The sequence below is a fragment of the Salmo salar genome, chromosome ssa15 (genome assembly GCF_905237065.1).
Source record: "Salmo salar chromosome ssa15, Ssal_v3.1, whole genome shotgun sequence".
In the NCBI taxonomy this organism is placed as follows: domain Eukaryota; kingdom Metazoa; phylum Chordata; class Actinopteri; order Salmoniformes; family Salmonidae; genus Salmo; species Salmo salar.
Genome location: NC_059456.1, coordinates 75758156 through 75779880, shown reverse-complemented (window position 1 = coordinate 75779880; position 21725 = coordinate 75758156). Strand labels below are relative to the sequence as shown.

General features: G+C 42.4%; 1 protein-coding gene across 1 annotated transcript in view; it reads right to left on the bottom strand.

The window, feature by feature from the left end:
• LOC106572121 (neurotensin receptor type 1) overlaps positions 1 to 20046 on the bottom strand; it is a 56574-nt gene extending 36528 nt beyond the window's left edge. The window contains exon 1 of the mRNA XM_014145977.2: positions 19216 to 20046. Within this exon, the coding sequence (XP_014001452.1) occupies positions 19216 to 19908 (693 nt within the window). The 5' untranslated portion in view covers positions 19909 to 20046. The remainder of the gene's footprint in view (positions 1 to 19215) is intronic.
• Positions 20047 to 21725: the final 1679 nt, after the last annotated feature.

Sequence of the window (21725 nt, the reverse complement as noted above, 5' to 3'; positions counted from 1 at the left end):
ATTCAGATCTAGGATGTGTTATTTTAGTGTTCCCTTTATTTTTTTGAGCAGTGTATATATATATATATATATATATAATTATGCAGGTACAGATGGGGAGAGGATATTGCTTTTTTAGAAGTAGATGAAAGTGTCTTGATGTGTACTGGCATGTTTCTTTCCTCTCCATTCTCATTAAGTTCAATGAAAAATAATTTCAGGTTATTGGCTCTGTGGCATTACGCATACAGGGACCCAGCAGGACTAATCAAACACACTTTGGCTCTGTTTGGAAATACAAAGTGGGGAAATTGCATGATTACCAACAGCAGTATTGGCTGTTGCTCTGATGATGACTGGTCCTGGGTAGCCATATTCTGTCCCTTTGTGTCAGCCCTCCTGCTCCTGATCCAAACTCAAACGTTGCTGACCGCGTTTCTCTTTAATTAACAGATGTTTTTTGTAAGACTCTTTTCGTAATTTCTGTAGCAAATAATTTCACAGTTCTTTACCCTTTTGTTCTCCATCCATTCCCTTATTGTGGGTGTTGTGTGAACCTTTCTTAGTTTGGCTGCTTTGACCACCCTTTTATGACCAGGCCAATTTGGATTTTCTGTGCCCACAGACCTGAATAAAGGCTTCATGATAAGAAAATATTAATTATGAATTCCCTTGAAATCCTCACTCTATACTATAATGTAATTATGATATGAATACCAGTAAACCATATATCTATAGCATTTCGATACACTCTCATTAACATCTGCTAACCATGTGTATGTGATAATTTTTGGGGGATTTTATTTGATTTATAGTTCAGCAGTGTTCTATAAACATGTGTGTTCGTAACAGCCAGGTACATTGCATTTGACAATGTCTTGACTAATTAAAAAAATGTTCTTTGCCAATTGACTCATTAAATAATCAAATGTGTCTATTGAAGTCTTGAAGACTTGTCTATTGAAGATCCTAATGAAATGTGTGATTATTCAGTTCTCAGTAAGTGGGGGGGTCTGACTTTTTAGGGTTAAAGCCCTGTGACAGACTAGCATCCTGTCTAGGGTCCTATCCAGGGGGTGTACTTGTACACCAAGCTGTCTCTCGCTACAGAAACAGGGGGTCCTCCTGCCCTATTGGTCACTATGACTTGGGCTCTATTCAATCCATAAACAGAAGTTCAGGGTTACAGCGTGATTGAAATTTAAGGCAATGTTCCGGCGTTAGCAGACAATGCTTCACGGTAAACGCTGCATATGTTGGCTCAATCGGAAATTACCTTTACATTTCTAGTGTGCAATCTGTAACACTTCAACCATACAGATTGGAGGGTATACAGATTGCTTACTGTGACCATAAGTTGATGTGACCCAATTTCAACATCTAGTTTTGATTTACGTTTGGTTGAGTTGTCAACTAACATGAATTCAACAGAAAATGTCACCATGTAATTGGATTTAGGTTAAAAGTTGAGAGAAAACAAAACTAAATTCCCTCAGGTTGATGAATTTTTGCTAATCCAAGTCAGTTTTCCACGTTGATTCAACGTCATCACATAGAATTTTTTGTTGTTGAAATCAAATCAAACTTTATTTGCCACATGCGCCGAATACAAGTGTAGACTTTACCGTGAAATGCTTACTTACAAGCCCTTAACCAACAGTGCATTTTGAGGAATTGTTCAGCAGTCTAATGGCTTGGGGGTAGAAGCTGTTGAGGAGCCTTTTGGTCCTAGACTTGGCGCTCCGGTATTGCATGGCGTGCGGTAGCAGAGAAAACAGTCTATAACTTGGGTGACTGGAGTCTATAATTGTGTGGGCTTTCCTCTGACACCGCCTATTATATAGGTCCTGTATGGCAGGAAGCTTGGCCCCAGTGATGATCTTACACATTACCTAGCTAGGTTCATTGTTTACCTAGCTGGCTAGCTACATGTCTTAACAAAAGACTCCGCTATGCAAGTAACCATTTCGGGTGCGTTCGTAAATTCAGTTTGAGTATGCCAGGGCGCAGAATAACTGATGAATTTCCGAATGCACAACACCTGTTGAATATGTTCAGTGTCAGTAAAATTCGGCAAAAAAGGCTAATGAAATTGTTGCCAGCAGAGCTGATTAGGCTGTTTTCATGTTATCCAGAGGTAAACAAGTCATCGGCCAGAGCATCAAGTGTGCGCATTGAATGCTCCGAGAGTGAAATGAGATGGGTGGGCTAAAGCTTAGATTGACATAGGCTAGTGCTTTTGCTGTTCTTTAGGCCTCCTCATCTTGTTGGCTGGTGAATAGTTCGGAATTGGATAAGGACGCACGCAGTTGCCTCCCCGATGTGTCTGTCTTCACTTGTAGCCTGTGAGAAAGACCCGATCACGTGACAGAGAGCCATGTGAGTGAGAGGTGCTTCGGAGCACGCAGCACTCAGGGCCAGGGGCACAATGGCCACAAAACGCATGGATTTTTTGGGGGTGCATTAGGGCCACCCAAAAGGGATGCCGCCGTGAAATTTGAGGCATTATCAAGTGCTTGTCAAATGTTGAATGAGAGACTGAAGTGTGTACAGCCTGTGCAAAAAAACTAAGCAGAGCACATGCCTTTCATGCAAGTTTTTTCAAATCATCATTAGTGTCCCATCATGCAGCCTTACAATGTATTAAAATCAAAACATATAGCCCAACGTTTGTAGAACAACTAAAGTTACATTAACAACTCTAAATGAAGCATATAGGAGTACCTATTTCTTTGTTAACCGCTCAATACAGAATAGCCGCATGTGCGCACTCCCTCAAATCGTTTGGAGAAAATATCCAGTGTATTTTATACAGTTCAATTGTATTCTTCATACTATAAAATAATATAAAATAATGCCAAGGAATTCTAAGCAAATCTTGTCTGCTAAATTAACTAGTGTAGCCCACAGCCATTTGGCATAGCCATATCAGGACCTAACATAAGGACACTCAGAGTATGATATTCTGTCCTTCTGAAATAGACTACATTTTCTTCAGATCATGCTTCTTTAGACCTGTCTAAAATAAATAAGGGATTTATTGTGAAGGTGTATACTATATTACATGGATTTATTAGACTTTTAAAATGTAGATGTTCCAAAGGTCTGCATCAGGAGATGCTAAATGTGTTTATGTTAATTAACGGTCAATTACCATGAGACTAACAGTTATTTGCTTGACAGTCACCAGCTGACGAAATTTCACGACCGCCACAGCCCTAGTTGGGATAAGCAAGAAATACATTTCCATTACACACCTCACATTTTTTCAGGTTACCCACTTGTACATGCAATGAAAGCATTTGATATTACTGTTGATGTAATAATGAAAAGGACCTTGAATATGCACAGGAATTTATTTACACTTTTCAGAAACAGTAGGGGCAAATGTTGAACAAATTTCACTGGAATGAAAGAAAATTGGGTGAAATTAAATCTCCCTCCACTCGTAAAGGTCTAGATCCACTCGTAAAGGTCTAGATTTTTCCTTAGAACCCCCCGTTGACAGCACCCCCACCCCAAAACATCTTCCTGCAGCCATGCTGTAAAGGTTTCTATTTTTCCTCAGCATCCCCTGTCGACAGCACCCCCAAACCAAAACATCTTCCTGCAGCCATGCTGTAAAGGTCTCTATTTTTCCTCTTCCTTCTTTCTCTCAGATAATGACAATATATCTTCAAACACAGAACTCTCCTTCATCTTTCCTTTTCTGCCTCGTCTTTCAGGGTTGAAATACATTTAAAGGGATACTTCAGGATTGTGGAAATGAGCATGCTAGCAGATACCCATAGACTTCCAGCCATTGCGCTGACGCTAGTTAGCATTGGCTCGCAAAACTACCTCCAACTTCCTTCATACTGGACACAGAGACGTAAAAATAGCATCCACAGGTTCATCTGACTATGGGGAAGTAGATAAAGGACCTCACTGCCAAAATCACAAAGTATCCCTTTAAGGTCTAGACTCGTCTCTCTAAAGCACTTTATTCCCAACCTAAGGAGATCTTGATGGTCCTCTTTCATCTCTCACGATCAGAGTATGTGAGCTGACTTGAGCAGTCAGCAATCCTAGTCCACCGTTCCAGCGCTCTACTTATTTTTCAACCGCTCCATTAAAAACCACTCCTGGCTCACAGGAAAAAAACACTGCTCATCCAAATTCGCTTCATTCATTAAAATCACAATTTAACCAACACCCATCTATTTTTGTGATTACCTGGACCTACCATTTGGTTTTGAAGTACTGAAACCAAACCATATGATCTGAATAAAAAGCATTTCAATAAACAACATGAAAAGGTGACTGTTAGAAGCGCTCATCATTTCAAATAGGCTACATGTCGTATATTAAAACAGTATATAAACACTAAATAGATCAGAAGAAGGAACAAAAATATATTATTTAGGCTATATTATTAATATTTCAAGGCTATAGCCTACAAAGAAATACATTGTGAAGCGAGTGCAACACACTAGGCTGGCAGGAACATTAAGCACTCAGCATTTAAACAACATTTAGTGGTATTAAATTATTAGAGTCTATAAATCGCGCAAATAGGTTGTGACTTAGAATGTACTTTTTTTTAACGAAAAATGCCATATTAGACTCAATTAAATAAAAATTCCTTTGAATTAACTTTTAGAAAGAGGAGTTTGGCCAGAGTCTGTGGCTTCAGGCTCATGCGATGGTGCCTGGAAAGCAGGCCAGCAGCAGAGAATACCCTCTCCACGCTTGCAGAGCCACTGGAGATGCTTAACACCCTTCAGGTCACTCTTGCCAGGATGGGCAGGGATGCAGATTTTTTTTTTATATATAGGTAGGCCTAAAGGTTTTTAGGCAAAATAACCCTATAGAAACGGAAAGCTCCTTGAAAGAGGTAATATGTCAGGCCTATTGTCACGGCTGTCATAGAGAGGGGACCAAGGCGCAGCGTGTTTCGTGCTCATAATTATATTTTAATGAAAACGAACACTTATACAAAAGAAACAAAACGACAGTCAACAGTTCTGTCAGGTTACGTGAACGAAACAGAAAACAACTACCCACAAAACACAATAGAAAAAAACCCAACTTAAATATGATCTCCAATTAGAGACAACGCGAACCAGCTACCTCTAATTGGAGATCATCCCAAAAATCTCCAACATAGAAACAGAATAATAGAACTAAACATAGAAACAAAAAACATAGAATGCCCACCCATATCACATCCCTGACCTAACTAAACAGAGAAAAAACAGCTCTCTTAGGTCAGAGCGTGACACCTATTGGGCCAAAATCAATGATAACCTATTGTATAGATAATAGAACGAAAATTAACAAAACTTTTAAGAGATCTGATTGTTTGCTTATAAAATACTTGTGTCAAATGGCACACTTAGTTGGCTACCCATCTCGTTCCTTCTGTTAGCACGTACATGTAGTATAGCATCACGCTTTCAGGAATACGCGTCTAGATTCCACAATGATTCTTTAGTTGTGGACACTACATCATTGCACTCCCTCTCTTGCTCTTGGTCCACCTCATCTTTGTAAGTCACCTTGATTTTGCACCTGTGTGTTTTATCAGTTTATTTATTGAAATATTTAGCGAACTCCATGACAGTAGCTAAAGCAAGGGGTTACAGCAGCACACAAGTACATTTTAGTCATTTAGCAGACACTCTTATCCAGAGCAACTTACAGAAGTGAATGCATACATTTAATATATATTTTTTTCCGTACTGGTCCCCCGTGGGAATCGAACCCACAACCCTGGCGTTGCAAACACCATGCTCTACCAACTGAGCCACACGGGACCATAGCCTACAAATACATGCTGGGCTGGGCATGCCCTGAACTCATAAAGTGAAGTGAGCACTACTGGAGTGAAATTGGAGAGGGCGAGAAGGCCGACGCTCCAGCCTTTGGGAAACTCGCTCCGCACTCAAGTCAAATTGGGCATGCTCCGCTCACATACTTTGCTCACGATCTCTGTCTCTTCCTGGTGGATGGACAGAGCAAGGGAATCAACTGGACAGCTCTCTGAGCCATAACACTGTACATAGATGAGCCAAGAAAACTGTCATTTGCTATTCTGTTAGATTTTCTTATTTTAATCTGAAACTAAATCACTAGAATGGCACCAGGATAGATTGAATATTTATTCAAGGATTTAGCAGGCTATTACACACATGCCAAAAAAGCAATAACTCTTACTGTTTGCACTATGGAAGATCAATATATTAATTTACTGTAGGTTGTGATTATTTGGTACTACCGTATTGTTAATCTTATGGCCAGCATAGCCCTTAGTGTGCTAAAACACTCTTGGGTCCCTGGGTCACGTAGGCACACTAAGCTGAGCAGTTCTCTGAATGGTGTAACTCATGCTATTGACATAGCTTTTAGTCTGGAGCTGAAATGAGATTCAATTCACCTGGTGTCTAGAAGCTCTCTGGGTGATGGAGAGCAAATTACAAATGATGAATGTTTTTGATACCTATGCCCTGGGTATGGGACTCCAAAAAATGTAATACCTTTGTAATAAAGAAATGAACTCTTAGCCCGAAGGTTCAATCCATATTATCATTTACATCACATTGCGTCCTCTCCCTCTCCTAGGAGGGCACATTGAACAGCAGTTCACTGATCATCCATTGTTGAAGTAATTCTAGAGTCAGAGATGACCATACATCGGGTTGCACAACCCTTCCAAATATCCTCCCCCTCACAAATGAGCATGCCAACCTTACCACAATGGCATATTTTGCTTTGGCTAGTTTGGAAAAGACACCCAAATAAACTTGTTGGCACCGCCAAACTGGCATGAACAAAACAAAACCACAGGCATCACCAACATGAGACCCAAACTACTCTCAGTTTAAACTCAGTTTATTGTGTTTATTCTCAATTGCTTTGGTTGAAAACAATGTTTGCCTGTCAGCCAAGTTTGTGCTGAATTCCAGCCTCAGAGATGGAACAGTGGAAACAGGAGTCTGGGTACTGCCTTCCCTGCGGTGTTGTTAACTTCTATCATGTGTTATTGTATCTGAGTTTGAGGCCAGAAGCCTACAGTACAGACACACAGGAGAAAATATGCTTTGGTCTGAATAATCACAAAACATAAAAGTTGATTAGGTTGCATTGAGAAAGTGTATCTACTTTTTACACAAGGCTTGGACTAGTTCCTGTTGGCTATATTGTAGGTTTTCAAATTCTCAAACCATGAGCAATTATCTTCTTCTTTCTGAGCCTGAGTGTTGGGCGAGAGGGGGGGTGTAGGAGGGAAGGAGTGGGGATAGAGGAGTCATCCAACCACCAGCTAGCCAGCAACTAAGTGGACCAGACGGGCCAGCAACCAGTGTCCAGACCCCAGCACAGGCTCTCTTTCCAAGGGGAGTGGTGCCAGGAGCACATGCCAGCAGGCCAGAGAGCCAAACAGGCGTTAGTGTCCATCCTCCCAACTGTGAGAGTGTTTCTGTGCAACATGTCAATATCGCACAGGCATTGGCCAACCCTAATGCTAGGTTCTGAATGTTTGTGTGTCACTTTGTGTGTCTAATATGTTCGGCGGGTGAAGAGACACAGCTAGCTTTAAAATGTTATTAAGTGGTAATTTACCCCTGAATCTTACCCAAATTGTAAGGGATATGTTTGCCGAATGTAAGCTTTGGTGATAAAGCAGATGGAGTATGTTTGCAAGTCACAGCAATAGTCACACTAATAGGCTGTGTTTAGACCACTGTAAAAAAAGTATTTGTTGTTTCAACTTATTATTTCCAGTCATAAAGTTGCATGGCCTCTTTCAAGCTCTATCAACTTAAAATTCCAAGCTTACACAAAATGTACTAATAAAATATTAAATAATTATATTTATTGGTCCCGTACACAGTTTAGCAGGTGTTGTGGCGGCTGCAGCGAAATGCTTATGCTCCTAGTTCCTATCAATCAATAAAGTGAAAAAGTAAATGTCAACAAGCACACAATAATACAAAATAAAAAAATTATCAAAAGTTTAGTACAGCAGCAGATATATCAATAGTATGTAAACAATATTAAAATGACTAGTGTCCAATGGCTATGTACATACTGTAGGACAGCAGTCCCTAAGGTGCAGGGTAGAGTACCCGGTGGTAGCCGGCTAGTGACAGTGACTGAGGAGCAGCGTACTGGGCAGAGGGCAGGGTAATAGGCGGAGGCCGTCTAGTGGTGGCTGTTTAACAGTGTGATGGCCTGGGGATAGAAGCTGTTTATCGGTCACTCGGTCCCAGCTTTGATGCACCTGTACTGTCTCCGTCTTCTAGATGGTAGTGGGGGTCAACAGGCCGTGGCTTAGGTGGCTTAGGTCCTTGATGATCTTCTTGGCCTTCCTGTGACACCAGCTGCTGTAGATGTCCTGGAGGCCTGCGGTTGCGGACGGTGAAATTGCTGTACCAGGTGGTGATACAGCCTGACAGGTTGCTCTCAATGGTTGCTCTCAACCTGACGGGTTGCTCTCAATCTGTAGATGTTTGTGAGGGCCTTAGGGGCCAAGCCAAATCCTGAGGTTGAAGAGGCGCTGTTGCGCCTTCTTCACCACACTGTCGGTGTGAAGGGACCATTTCAGGTCGTCAATGATGTGCACGCCGAGCAACTTGAAGCTTTTGACCCTTTCCACTGCAGCCCGTCAATGTGGATGCTGGTGGCGTGCTCCCTCTGCTGTCTTCTGTAGTCCACAATCAGCTCCTCTGTTTTGTTGACGTTGATGAAGAGGTTATTTTCCCTGGCACCACTCCACCAAGGCACTCACCTCCTCCCTGTAGGCTGCCTCGTCGTTGATAGTAATCAGTCATCCCACTACTGTGTCGTCAGCAAACTTGATATTTGAGTTGGAGATGTGCATGGGAATACAGGAGGGGGCTGAGCACACACCTCTGCGGGGACCCCGTGTTGAGGATCAGCTTGGCAGAAATGTTCAGGACCCAGTTGCACAGGGAGGGGTTCAGAACCAGCACCCTGAGCTTGTTATGCGATTTGTCGGCACTATGATGTTGAAGGCTAAGCTGTACTCGATGAACAGCATTCTTACATAGGTGTTCCTCTTGTCCAGGTGGGATAGGGCAGTGTGTCGTCTGTGGATCTGTTGGTGCGCTATGCAAATTGTAGTGGGTCTAGGGTGTCAGGAGTTCTTAACCAGTTGGGAGCACACAGTCCTTGTGAGCGGCAGGGGCCTACGTCGGCGGCTTGGTGTTTAGTTGGTCTGTTTGTATGCGTCCATGTTCCCAGTCACCTTGCAGTGGTTAAATGAGGTGGTTTTCTGCCACCTATCCATGGTTTCTGGTTTGGATAAGTTCTAATCGTCACAGTAGGAACAGCGTCCCCTTTGCACGTTCGTCACCGAGTCAGTATAAATGTATAGGATAAAGTAATCCTATAGGATAAAGTAATACCTCTAACCCCCCCCCTTAAAAGATTTAGATGACCTATTGTAAAGTGGTTGTTCCACTGGATATCATAAGGTGAATGCACCAATTTGTAAGTCGCTCTGGATAAGAGCGTCTGCTAAATGACTTAAATGTAATGTAAATGTTTTCCAGAGGTGGCCTGGAACATATCCCAGTCCTCGTAATCAAACAATTTTGAAGCATAGATTCTGATTGGTCAGACCAACATTGAACAGTCCTTACCATAGGTGCTTCCTGCACCCGTGGTAAGGCCCATGGTAAGGCGGGGATTGGCAGGGATAAGCAGGATGGAGGTGTGGTAAGATTTCCCAAAGGGAGAGTGGGGGAGGCCATTGTAGCCATCCTGGAATGGAGAGTAATATTAGTCAATAATTTTTGCGTCGTGTAGCAAGGGAGATATGTTGAATTTCGGGAGCGTTTCCTTAATTAAAAGTCCCTAGCTACAATAAGTGCGGTTTCTAGTCATTTTACATTTCAGTTATTTAGCAGACGCTCTTATCCAGAGCGATTTACGTGAGCAATTAGGGTTAAGTGCCTTGTTCAAGGGAACATTGACCGATTTTTCACCTTCATCAGCTTGACATTCATACCAGCAACCTTTCAGTTACTGGCCCAACACTGTTAACCATTAGGCTACCTGCCGCCCAGTACAGTGTTGTTCCCTGAGAGCCGGGTCACTGTCGGCTTGTGGGGGAATGTGCACGGCAGTGACTGTAACGGGAAAAAATTATCTAGAGGGGTAATGTGGTCTGCATTTGATGGTGAGGTATTCCAGATCGGGACAATAAAAGGATGAGTTTCTGTACGTTACCCCAATCACACCATGAGTTATCATGAGACATACTGCTCCACCTCTGTGTTTCCCGGAGAGTTCTTTGTTCCTGGCCGCGCAATGAATGGAGAACCCCGCTGGTTGTATGGATGGGACAATATATCCAGAGAGCGACACAATTCCGTAAAACAGAGTATGTTAGTCCTTTATGTTGCTCTAGAAGGAGATCCTCACCCTGAGTTCATCTCTTTTATTTTCCAGGGACTGAACGTTAGAGAGTTATATACTCAGAAGCGGTGAGTGGTATGCCTGCTTCCCGAGTCTGACGAAGACCCCACTTCTCCGGTGGTGACGTTTTGGAGTATCCTCGGGCAGTTCAAACAAAGGATCCAGGTCCGGGAAGGGAAATTTCTAGTAAGGGAAGTCATGCCTTATAAAATTGCTCATCAACCATACGGGAGCTGTCATCGGCATCCCTTATGTAGGTAAGTGACCGTTGATCTAATATCCAAAAGTTATTTTCAGCTTTAGGTAATAGTACTAGAAATGTTCTGAGCAAATAATGTAAGAAATAACACAAAAAAAATATAATACTGCAAAGTTGGCTAGGAGCTAGAAGCAGGGCGACCATGTCTGTTGGTTCCTTTTGTCAGTATAACCTACTTTTCCTAGTTGAATCAATTTCAACTTTAGTTATAACTTTAAAATGTAGAGTTTTCCAAACTAACACCAAATTTACGTTGACTAATAAAAGAAAGTCAAGTCAACTTTACAGTTTCAGTACAACCTGCTATTTATAGTTGAAAATCAATTAAAGTTTTGGTAGAGAACTTCACATTTTCAATTAATCTGATTTACTATCAATGTAAATAGACTATATCAAATCAAAGTTTATTTGTCACGTGCGCCGAATACAACAGGTGTAGACCTTACAGTGAAATGCTTACTTACAGGCTCTAACCAATAGTGCAAAAAAGGTATTAGGTGAACAATAGGTAGGTAAAGAAATAAAACAGTAAAAAGGCAGGCTATATACAGTAGCGAGGCTATAAAAGCAGTGAGGCTACATACAGACACCGGCTAGTCAGGCTGACAGTACCAGTCAATAGTTTGGACACACCTACTCATTTAAGGATTTTTCTTTATTTTTTGTATTTTTTTACATTGTAGAATAACAGTGAAACATCAAAACTGTCACGGTTGTCGTAGGATGATGGAGCGGACCAAAGCGCAGCGTGTGTATCGTTCCACATTTTCTTTATTAAAACCTGTTAGGGCTAGGGGGCAGTATTGACACGGCCGGATAAAAAACGTACCCGATTTAATCTGGTTACCACTCCTGCCCAGTAACTAGAATATGCATATAATTATTGGCTTTGGATAGAAAACACCCTAAAGTTTCTAAAAGTGTTTGAATGGTGTCTGTGAGTATAACAGAACAAATTCCTGCTTATTTGTATGTATTGCATAGTTTCACAGTTTAACTTCTCTAGGGCCAGTGGGACGATTTCGTCCCACCTACGTAACAGCCAGTGGAATCCCGTGGCGCGTTATTCAAATACCTTAGAAATGCTATTACTTCAATTTCTCAAACATATGACTATTTTACACCATTTTAAAGACTAGACTCTCGTTAATCTAACCACACTGTCCGATTTCAAAAAGGCTTTACAACGAAAGCAAAACATATAATCAGACACCCATTTTTCAAGCTAGCATATAATGTCACATAAACCCAAACCACAGCTAAATGCAGCACTAACCTTTGATGATCTTCATCAGATGACAACCCTAGGACATTATGTTATACAATACATGCATGTTTTGTTCAATCAAGTTCATATTTATATCAAAAAACAGCTTTTTACATTAGCATGTGACTAGCATGTGACTAGCATTTCCACCGAACACTGCCGGTGAATTTACTAAATTACTCACGATAAACGTTCACAAAAAGCATAACAATTATTTTAAGAATTATAGATACAGAACTCCTCTATGCACTCGATATGTCCGATTTTAAAATAGCTTTTCGGTGAAAGCACATTTTGCAATATTCTCAGTAGATAGCCCGGCATCACAGGGCTAGCTATTTAGACACCCAGCAAGTTTAGCACTCACCAAAGTCAGATTTACTATAAGAAAAATGTTATTACCTTTGCTGTCTTCGTCAAAATGCACTCACAGGACTTCTACTTCAATAACAAATGTTGGTTTGGTTCAAAATAATCCATAGTTATATCCAAACAGCGGCGTTTTGTTCGTGCGTTCAAGACACTATCCGAAAGGGTAAATAAGGGTGACGAGCATGGCGCAATTCGTGACAAAAAAATTCGAAATATTCCATTACCGTACTTCGAAGCATGTCAACCGCTGTTTAAAATCAATTTTTATGCCATTTTTCTCATAAAAAAGCGATAATATTCCGACCGGGAATCTGCGTTTAGGTAAACAGACGAAAGAAAATAAAGCATGGGGTCGACTTGGGCACGCGCCTAAGCCCATAGTACTCTGATCGGCCACTTTCCAAAAGCGATAATGTGTTTCAGCCAGAGGCTGCCTCGATATCGTTCAGCTTTTTCCCGGGCTCTGAGAGCCTATGGGAGCCGTAGGAAGTGTCACGTTAGAGCAAAGATCCTCAGTCTTCAATAAAAAGAGCCAAGATGAAACACAACTTGTCAGACAGGCCACTTCCTGCATGGAATCTTCTCAGGTTTTGGCCTGCCATTTGAGTTCTGTTATACTCACAGACACCATTCAAACACTTTTAGAAACTTTAGGGTGTTTTCTATCCAAAGCCAATAATTATATGCATATTCTAGTTACTGGGCAGGAGTAGTAACCAGATTAAATCGGGTACGTTTTTTATCCGGCCGTGTCAATAATGCCCCCTAGCCCTAACAGGTTAAAAGTTAATTTGTTGAACTTCTTTCCCTCTTAATCCGTTTGAGCCAATTAGTTATGTTGTGACAAGGTAGGGGTGGTATACAGAAGATATCCTTATTTGGTAAAAGACCAAGTCCATTTTATGGCAAGACCAGCTCAAGTAAGAGAAATGACAGTCCATCATTACTGTAAGACATGGAGCTTAGTCAATCCGGAAAATGTCAAGAACTTTGAAAGTTTCTTCAAGTGCAGATGCGTTATTTTATTGTTGTGATGACTTCACTGTTATTCTACAGTGTAGAACATAGTAAAAATAAAGAAAATCCCTTGAATGAGTAGGTCTGTCCAAACTTTTGACTGGTAGTGTATGTAAATGTTATATATATATATATATATACACTGCTCAGAAAAATAAAGGGAACACTAAAATAACACTTCCTAGATCTGAATGAATGAAATAATCTTATTAAATACTTTTTTCTTTACATAGTTGAATGTGCTGACCACAAAATCACACAAAAATAATCAATGGAAATCCAATTTATCAACCCATGGAGGTCTGGATTTGGAGTCACACTCAAAATTAAAGTGGAAAACCACACTACAGGCTGATCCAACTTTGATGTAATGTCCTTAAAACAAGTCAAAATGAGGCTCAGTAGTGTGTGTGGCCTCCACGTGCCTGTATGACCTCCCTACAATGCCTGGGCATGCTCCTGATGAGGTGGCGGATGGTCTCCTAAGGGATCTCCTCCCAGACCTGGACTAAAGCATCCGCCAACTCCTGGACAGTCTGTGGTGCAACGTGGCGTTGGTGGATGGAGCGGGACATGATGTCCCAGATGTGCTCAATTGGATTCAGGTCTGGGGAACGGGTGGGCCAGTCCATAGCATCAATGCCTTCCTCTTGCAGGAACTGCTGACACACTCCAGCCACATGAGGTCTAGCATTGTCTTGCATTAGGAGGAACCCAGGGCCAACCGCACCAGCATATGGTCTCACAAGGGGTCTGAGGATCTCATCTCGGTACCTAATGGCAGTCAGGCTACGTCTGGCGAGCACATGGAGGGCTGTGCGGCCCCCCAAAGAAATGCCACCCCACACCCTGACTGACCCACCGCCAAACGGGTCATGCTGGAGGATGTTGCAGGCAGCAGAACGTTCTCCACGGCGTCTCCAGACTCTGTCACGTCTGTCACATGTGCTCAGTGTGAAGCTGCTTTCATCTGTGAAGAGCACAGGGCGCCAGTGGCGAATTTGCCAATCTTGGTGTTCTCTGGCAAATGCCAAACGTCCTGCACGGTGTTGGGCTGTAAGCACAACACCCACCTGTGGACGTCGGGCCCTCATACCACCCTCATGGAGTCTGTTTCTGACCGTTTGAGCAGACATGCACATTTGTGGCCTGCTGGAGGTCATTTTGCAGGGCTCTGGCAGTGCTCCTCCTGCTCCTCCTTGCACAAAGGCGGAGGTAGCGGTCCTGCTGCTGGGTTGTTGCCCTCCTACGGCCTCCTCCACGTCTCCTGATGTACTGGCCTGTCTCCTGGTAGCGCCTCCACGCTCTGGACACTACGCTAACAGACACAGCAAACCTTCTTGCCACAGCTCGCATTGATGTGCCATCCTGGATGAGCTGCACTACCTGAGCCACTTGTGTGGGTTGTAGACTCCGTCTCATGCTACCACTAGAGTGAAAGCACCACCAGCATTCAAAAGTGACCAAAACATCAGCCAGGAAGCATAGGAACTGAGAAGTGGTCTGTGGTCACCACCTGCAGAACCACTCCTTTATTGGGGGTGTCTTGCTAATTGCCTATAATTTCCACCTGTTGTCTATTCCATTTGCACAACAGCATGTGACATGTATTGTCAATCAGTGTTGCTTCCTAAGTGGACAGTTTGATTTCACAGAAGTGTGATTGACTTGGAGTTACATTGTGTTGTTTAAGTGTTCCATTTATTTTTTTGAGCAGTATATATATATATATATATATATATATATATATGCAAACATTTCGAAAAACCCGTTTTTTATTTTTCATTAAATGACAAAATAATATTTTACCAATGTTTTCTAATTTTAATTATTTAATTTGTGGTGCTGACTTGACTGCCGGTTATTGAAGGGAAACGATTTCCTGAACATCAACGCCATAGTAAAACGCTGTTTTTGGATATAAATATGAACTTGATAGAACAAAAAATGCATGCATTGTCTAACATAATGTCCTAGGAGTGTCATCTGATGGAGATTGTCAAAGGTTAGTGCATCATTTTAGCTGGTTTTATGGTTTTGGTGATACCTGTCTTTGAATTGACAAAACATTACACACAGCTATTGTCAATGTACTCTCCTAACATAATCTAACTTTATGCTTTCGCCGTAAAACCTTTTTGAAATCGGACAACGTGGTTAGATTAAGGAGATGTTTATCTTTCAAAGGGTGTAAGATCGTTGTATGTTTGAAAAATGTGAATTTTGACATTTATTTGGTTTCAAATTTGCCGCTCTTGAAATGCACCTGCTGTTGATAGGGTGCACCACGGGTGGCACGCTAGCGTCCCACATAGCCCCAAGAGGTTAACAAAAGACTCCACTATGCAAGTAACCATTTCGGGTGTGTTTGTAAATTCAGTCTGGCCAGCTACTCCAATTTCAGAGCACTCTTGTCTGAGTGTGCCAGAGTGCAGAATAACTGATGAATTTACGAACGCTCAGCACCTGTTTAATATGCCCGGTGTCAGTAAACGTCGGCAAAAAAGTATAATGAAATTGTTGCCAGCAGCACAGTTAGTCACCAACACTCTGGATAACATGAAAACAGCCTAACCAGCGCTGCTAGGGTGATTAAATGGTCAGAGTGGGGTGTTTTCTCATTTGTGTCTGGAAGTAGCTAGCAAGCTAGCCAGCCAATGTTATCCAGTTAGCTTGGGTGTTTGACTGCCACTCTCTAGTTCTTCCTAGGTTTCTGCCTTTCCAGGGAGTTTTTCCTAGCCACCGTGCTTCTACATCTGCATTGCATGATGTTTGGGGTTTTAGGCTGGGTTTCTGTATAGCACTTTGTGACATTGGCTGATGTAAAAAGGGCTTCATAAATACATTTCATTGATTGTGAGGTCAAACCGTTCGGATCAGCCCTTCTCATCGACCAGAGCATCCAGTGTGCGCTCTGAATGCTCCGAGAGCGAAGCGCTCTGAATTTACAAACGGACAATCTGACAGCACAGTTGTAGTAACCAACGCTCTGGATAATATAACAGCCTAACCAGCTCTGCTAGGGCGAGTAATGTTCAGTGAGATGTTCTCTCGTTTGTGTTTGGAAGTAGCTAGCAAGTTAGCTTGGGTGCTTGACTGCTGTTAGTACAGAATGCTCGGATCAACCCTTAAAGAGATGGGTGGGGTTAAAGCTTAAGAGGGTGTGAACGATGCTGAATGGGTGTAGATAAAGAACGGCGCTCCAGTAGTAGTACCAAAACATTCAAAGGCCATTTTCTCAAAAGTGAGTTCACAGGTTTATCAACTTTCAAAGCAGAATCACTTTCCCATTGTTCCTCAACTGTAGTGTATGATATACCATTTTGTAGCTCTGAGTCTCTACTTTATCCAATGTAAAAAACACAATTTCAATTTTTGCTACATAAAACTGATTTGAGCCAGTCGGTCACATTTTTTGTCAACAAAATGTATGTTGCTGCACTTTCTTTGACTTCATGGTTGTGTATTTCTAAGTTGAGTAAACACATTGTTTTTGTCAACTTAACATTTTCCTAATTTTGTTGACTTGGCTTGATTAAACGAGTCATTTTGACTGAATCTCAATAACTTTGATACAGTGCACAGGCAGCCCAATTTCACTAATTGGTCTTTTGAGCTATCAGATCAGATCTTTTGCCAATAATTGGGCAAAAGATCAGAATTGGGCTGCCTAAACGCAGCAAGACACTTTTGGACTCAAGTCAAGCCTTGGCTGAGTTTGTGAGGTGTTACCTGGAAGGCACAGAAAGCTGTGCCACGGTTCTGTCATCAGTCATGAGTGCTAAAGTTTGGTTTGTTTCCCAGTGGTGTCACAGCAGGCTGAGGTGGTTGGAATGAGAAAGACCACAATCCCAAGTGTTTCACACAGCATGGACTCTCCAGAAATACAACCAGAGAGTTCCCTGCACAGAGGGACACCACTCATGTTAATCCCGGAGTTCCCCTATTATTCTGTGGTGCTCTATGCCAAAAACTAAGTAATACTGCACACGCCCAGATACACGCACACAAACACACACAAACACTGACACACACACACAAACGTGCACGCACACACTCCACACAAACACGTACGCACTGACAAACACAAACGGACACACACACTCTACCCACATCAACGTAGAGGGCTACGTTTCCTCCACACCCAAAAACATCTGTGGGCAGCTAGTGGAGCATCTATCTGACTCTCTTTCTCTCTCTGTAGTGATCAAACTGGTGGATGAAGTGTTATAGGGCCCTGCACTGCCAAACAGCAGGAAACTAAACTGAAAGGTAAACAGACTTATTAGTTCAGTTGCTTCTGAAATGGGAGTCACTAATAGATCTCTGCCACATGCACACACAACTAGTGTAGTAGTGGTGACCCCCCTTTTATCACCATGCCTTAGGTTGATAAACTGCCTCCCGTGTCCTGATGCTTGACAATGTCAGTATTTATGCCCAACAAAATAAAATAAGCGAAGACATTTGTGGCTTCCCTCCAGGTATCCTAGGCTACACATGATTTGTTGCGGAGGAGAGTGTGTGTTCCTGCAGCGTGTGTAATGACATCCCTATGCGTAGGAGGAGGAGAAGAAGTGAAATTACATGATGTAAGAAATGGTCATGTTGTCTGTAGGGAAAAGAGAAGTGGAAAGAAAAAACTGACAGCTCTGGCAATGCAATTCTTATGATTTTGGAGATTATGGTAAATTCCGTGGAAGCGCAAAATTCATACAATTTATGGTGCCATTCCATCAAGCTCCGAGCTCGACCTTGCTATACCATACATTCTGAAGAAATATGTTGCGCAACAACAGCACCCTTAGAAGACAGGATTTCCTGTATTTGCTTGCTGTTCTCTCAGTTTTTGTATATGACAATGATATGTGAGGATGGAAGTGGAGGGTGTGGGGACATTGCAATGAGGGACAAGATAAGATTATATGTACTTTATAGTCCATTAATGTACAGAGATTGGAAAGATATCTTTATGCACAACCCAACATCCCGAGACACACACATATGCCAAGTGGTGGGAATCAATCACAGTGCAGCAATTACAGGTGGTTAAGTGCCTAGTTCAGGTGCACAACAGCAGGCGATAGTATTTAGGATAATGCCAGCAACCCTCTGCAATAAATCTTCTGAGCTAGGATTCTAACCAGCAACCCTCCAGTTGCTGGCCTGCTTTTTTAATCACTAGGCTACTTGATGCCACAATATCACCAGTCACACACTTCCACAAACAACTGCGGCAGCCCATCACCATGACAACCAGACCACTTCCATCCAAGGACCCCTCAACAGTATTACGTATTGCATCTCCAAGATATACCACCAGGTTGTCTCTCATGAGTGGGGAAATTAATTCAAATGTTCTGATTATTGGGTATTCATCTCTGTTTCTGTATCTCTCTCATCCTACTCTCCTGCACCATTTCTCTCCTCCTCTCTCTCTGTGTGTGTGTGTGTGTGTGTGTGTGTGTGTGTGTGTGTGTGTGTGTGTGTGTGCTGTGCAGTGACTAAACTGGTGCGTAAAATACCACTACTCCAGTGGAGGCTGCTGAGGGGAGGATGGCTCATTATAATGGCTGGAACGGCGTGAATGGAATGGCATCAAACACATGGTTTCCATGTGTTTGATGTATTTTATACCTATCCACTCATTCTACTCCAGCCATTACCACAAGCCTGTCCTCCCCAATTAAGGTACCACCAACCTCCTGTGCACTACACAACTGATTGTGTGGCTCAGTTGGTAGAGCATGGTGTTTGCAATGCCAAGGTTGTGGGTTTGATTCCCACGGGGGGCCAGTACGAAAAAAAGAAAATGTATGAAATGTATGCATTCACTACTGTAAGTCTGGATAAGAGCATCTGGTAAAATGTAAATAAGGAGGAGTTTCAAACCCACCTGAATCACTATCTTCAACAAGACAGGTGACACGATTGTGGTGCATATCTTCTCCCTTTGGGGCCCATGGTACTTCTGGCCCATGGTGAAGAGCATCGGAGAGGCCAGGAGGAACGAAGCCACCCACATCCCGCTGATCAGCTTCTTGGTGCGGCTGCGCGACATGATGCTCTTTGCCTTGAAAGGGTGGCAAATTGCCATATAACGCTCCACGCTGAGGCTGGCGATGTTGAATGCTGTGGCATAAGAGCAAGCATCCCGAATGAAATAGTAACCTTTACAAACGACACCTCCGAACGCCCAGGGGTGATGGACCCAGATGAAGTTATAGAGTTCGACGGGCATACTAAGGACAAGTATGAGCAGGTCGGAGACGGCGAGACTCGCTAGGTGGTAGTGGACAGTGCTTTGGAGATTTTGTAGTGACTTCTTGGTCAGCAGGGTGTACAGCGTGACGGAGTTTCCTAAGCAACCGACCGCAAAGAGCGCGATATAGATCACAGTGACCAGGACTTTCGAGTAGATGTTAGTGTTCACGTCCAATGAGTCCTCCTCATCGAACCCCGATCCGTTGTCAAACAGAGAGTAGTTCACCAGACGCAGAGAGTAGTTGTTTCCCTGAGTCAGAAGTTTCTGCGCCAACGCGCGTAAATCTAGAAAGTCGCGCCCCGTCAGCGTAAAATTAACCTCCATATTGTGTAATGTAAATAATTGACTCTTAGAATCACTTGTTAAAGACTGCAAAATATAAAAATCCTGTTGAGAAAACACATGTAGCGTTAGTGAGGGAAGTGAGTTTGCGCGTAAAAGCAGCAAATGGAGAGTACCGATTTGAGCCCAAGAGGCAAGTTGTGATGATTTTATATCTGGCACAGGAGGAGGCGTGCTTTGACTCGAAACCTTGTACGATGACGCAGTGGCATTCAGTAAAAAAAAAAAATTGTTGTTGATATATGCATTGATATTTCACCTTGAATACCTAAAGTAGACTTGATCATTAGAAACGGAATCTTGCCATTTAATGGCTTTAGAAAGTAGATAGCCTACATCTATGTCTATAAATGTTGACTGAAATAGTATTGGCTATTGGACTAATATATTTTTGGGGAAAAAATGGACATTGAAATGACTGAATGAAAATAAGAAGTGATCTCTGGATTTTGATATGTAATAGTTTTACTGTCATTTGTGAACCACTTAGCCTAGAAAACTAGAGTGCTTGGGTGTGCTTAACTACTCTTTGTATCAGAGACAGCCAGACTGTGTGTGCACACCCAAGAGAAAGATTCATGATGAATGGTTACTGTAACTCACATCTGTATGGAGAGCAGCAGAGCAGAGGATAATGCCTAATCAATATGAAATATACAGCAGCAAAAAAAAAATGTTTACAAAAATGTAATCAAATAAGCAGACAATGATTACATACATTAGTTTATAGAGGGATGTTTGTACAGCCTTATTGCTAATGGGATATAGAAGCCCCTAAATCTTTTTTTATGGATTTTGTGTTGGAGAAGGTGCCGACTCCCTCTCCTCCCAAATCTTTCTACACAGGGCCCCATGGAGAAGATTTAAGCTACCACATCCTTAGAAGCTTTCCACTGGGGACAGATGTCAATTTAGTGTCTATGGTAACAATGGCGCCAGAGAAGAAGGCTGACTTTTTACGTGTCCCCAACCGACTGTATTTTCTGTTTGTTTATTTGCAACATATTTCTTTACTTATTTTGTACATAATGTTGCCGCTACTGTCTCTTATGACTGAAAATAACTTCTGGACATCAGGACTGCGATTACTCCCCACGGACTGGCAGAATCCTTGTTTTCCTTTAACAAGTCTGACAAGCCCGACGCGAATGATATACTGCTTTCTCGGGAACAGGCCCAGATCCCCGTGATTTGCATGAAGAGGAGGTGGAGCAAAAGGGTCCAGAGGGCGGGCTACCTTCTGAGAATTCGTCGGCGATCAAATAAACCTCCCTTCTATTCTGCTATCAAACGTGCAATCTTTGGAGAATAAATAGATGACCTACGCAGAAGATTAAACTACCAATGGGACATTCAAAACTGTAATATCTTATGCTTCACGGCATCGTGGCTGAACGACGACACGATCAACATACAGCTGGCTGGTACAACATACTGCTGTACCGGCAAGATAGAACAGTGGCGTCTGGCAAGACAAGGGGCGGCGTACAATGTATTTTTGTAAATTACAGCTGGTGCACGATATCCAAGGAAGTCTTGAGCTATTGCTCGCCTGAGGTAGAGTATCTCATGATAAGCTGTAGACCACACTATCTACCTAGAGAGTTTATCTGTATTTTTCATAGCTGTTTACATACCACCACAGACAGAGGCTGGCACTAAGACAGAATTGAATGAGCTGTATTCCGCCATAGGCAAACAAGAAATGCTCACCCAGAGGCAGCGGTCCTAGTAGCCGGGGACTTCAATGCAGGGAAACTTAAATCCTTTTAACCAATTTTCTATCAGCATGTTAAATG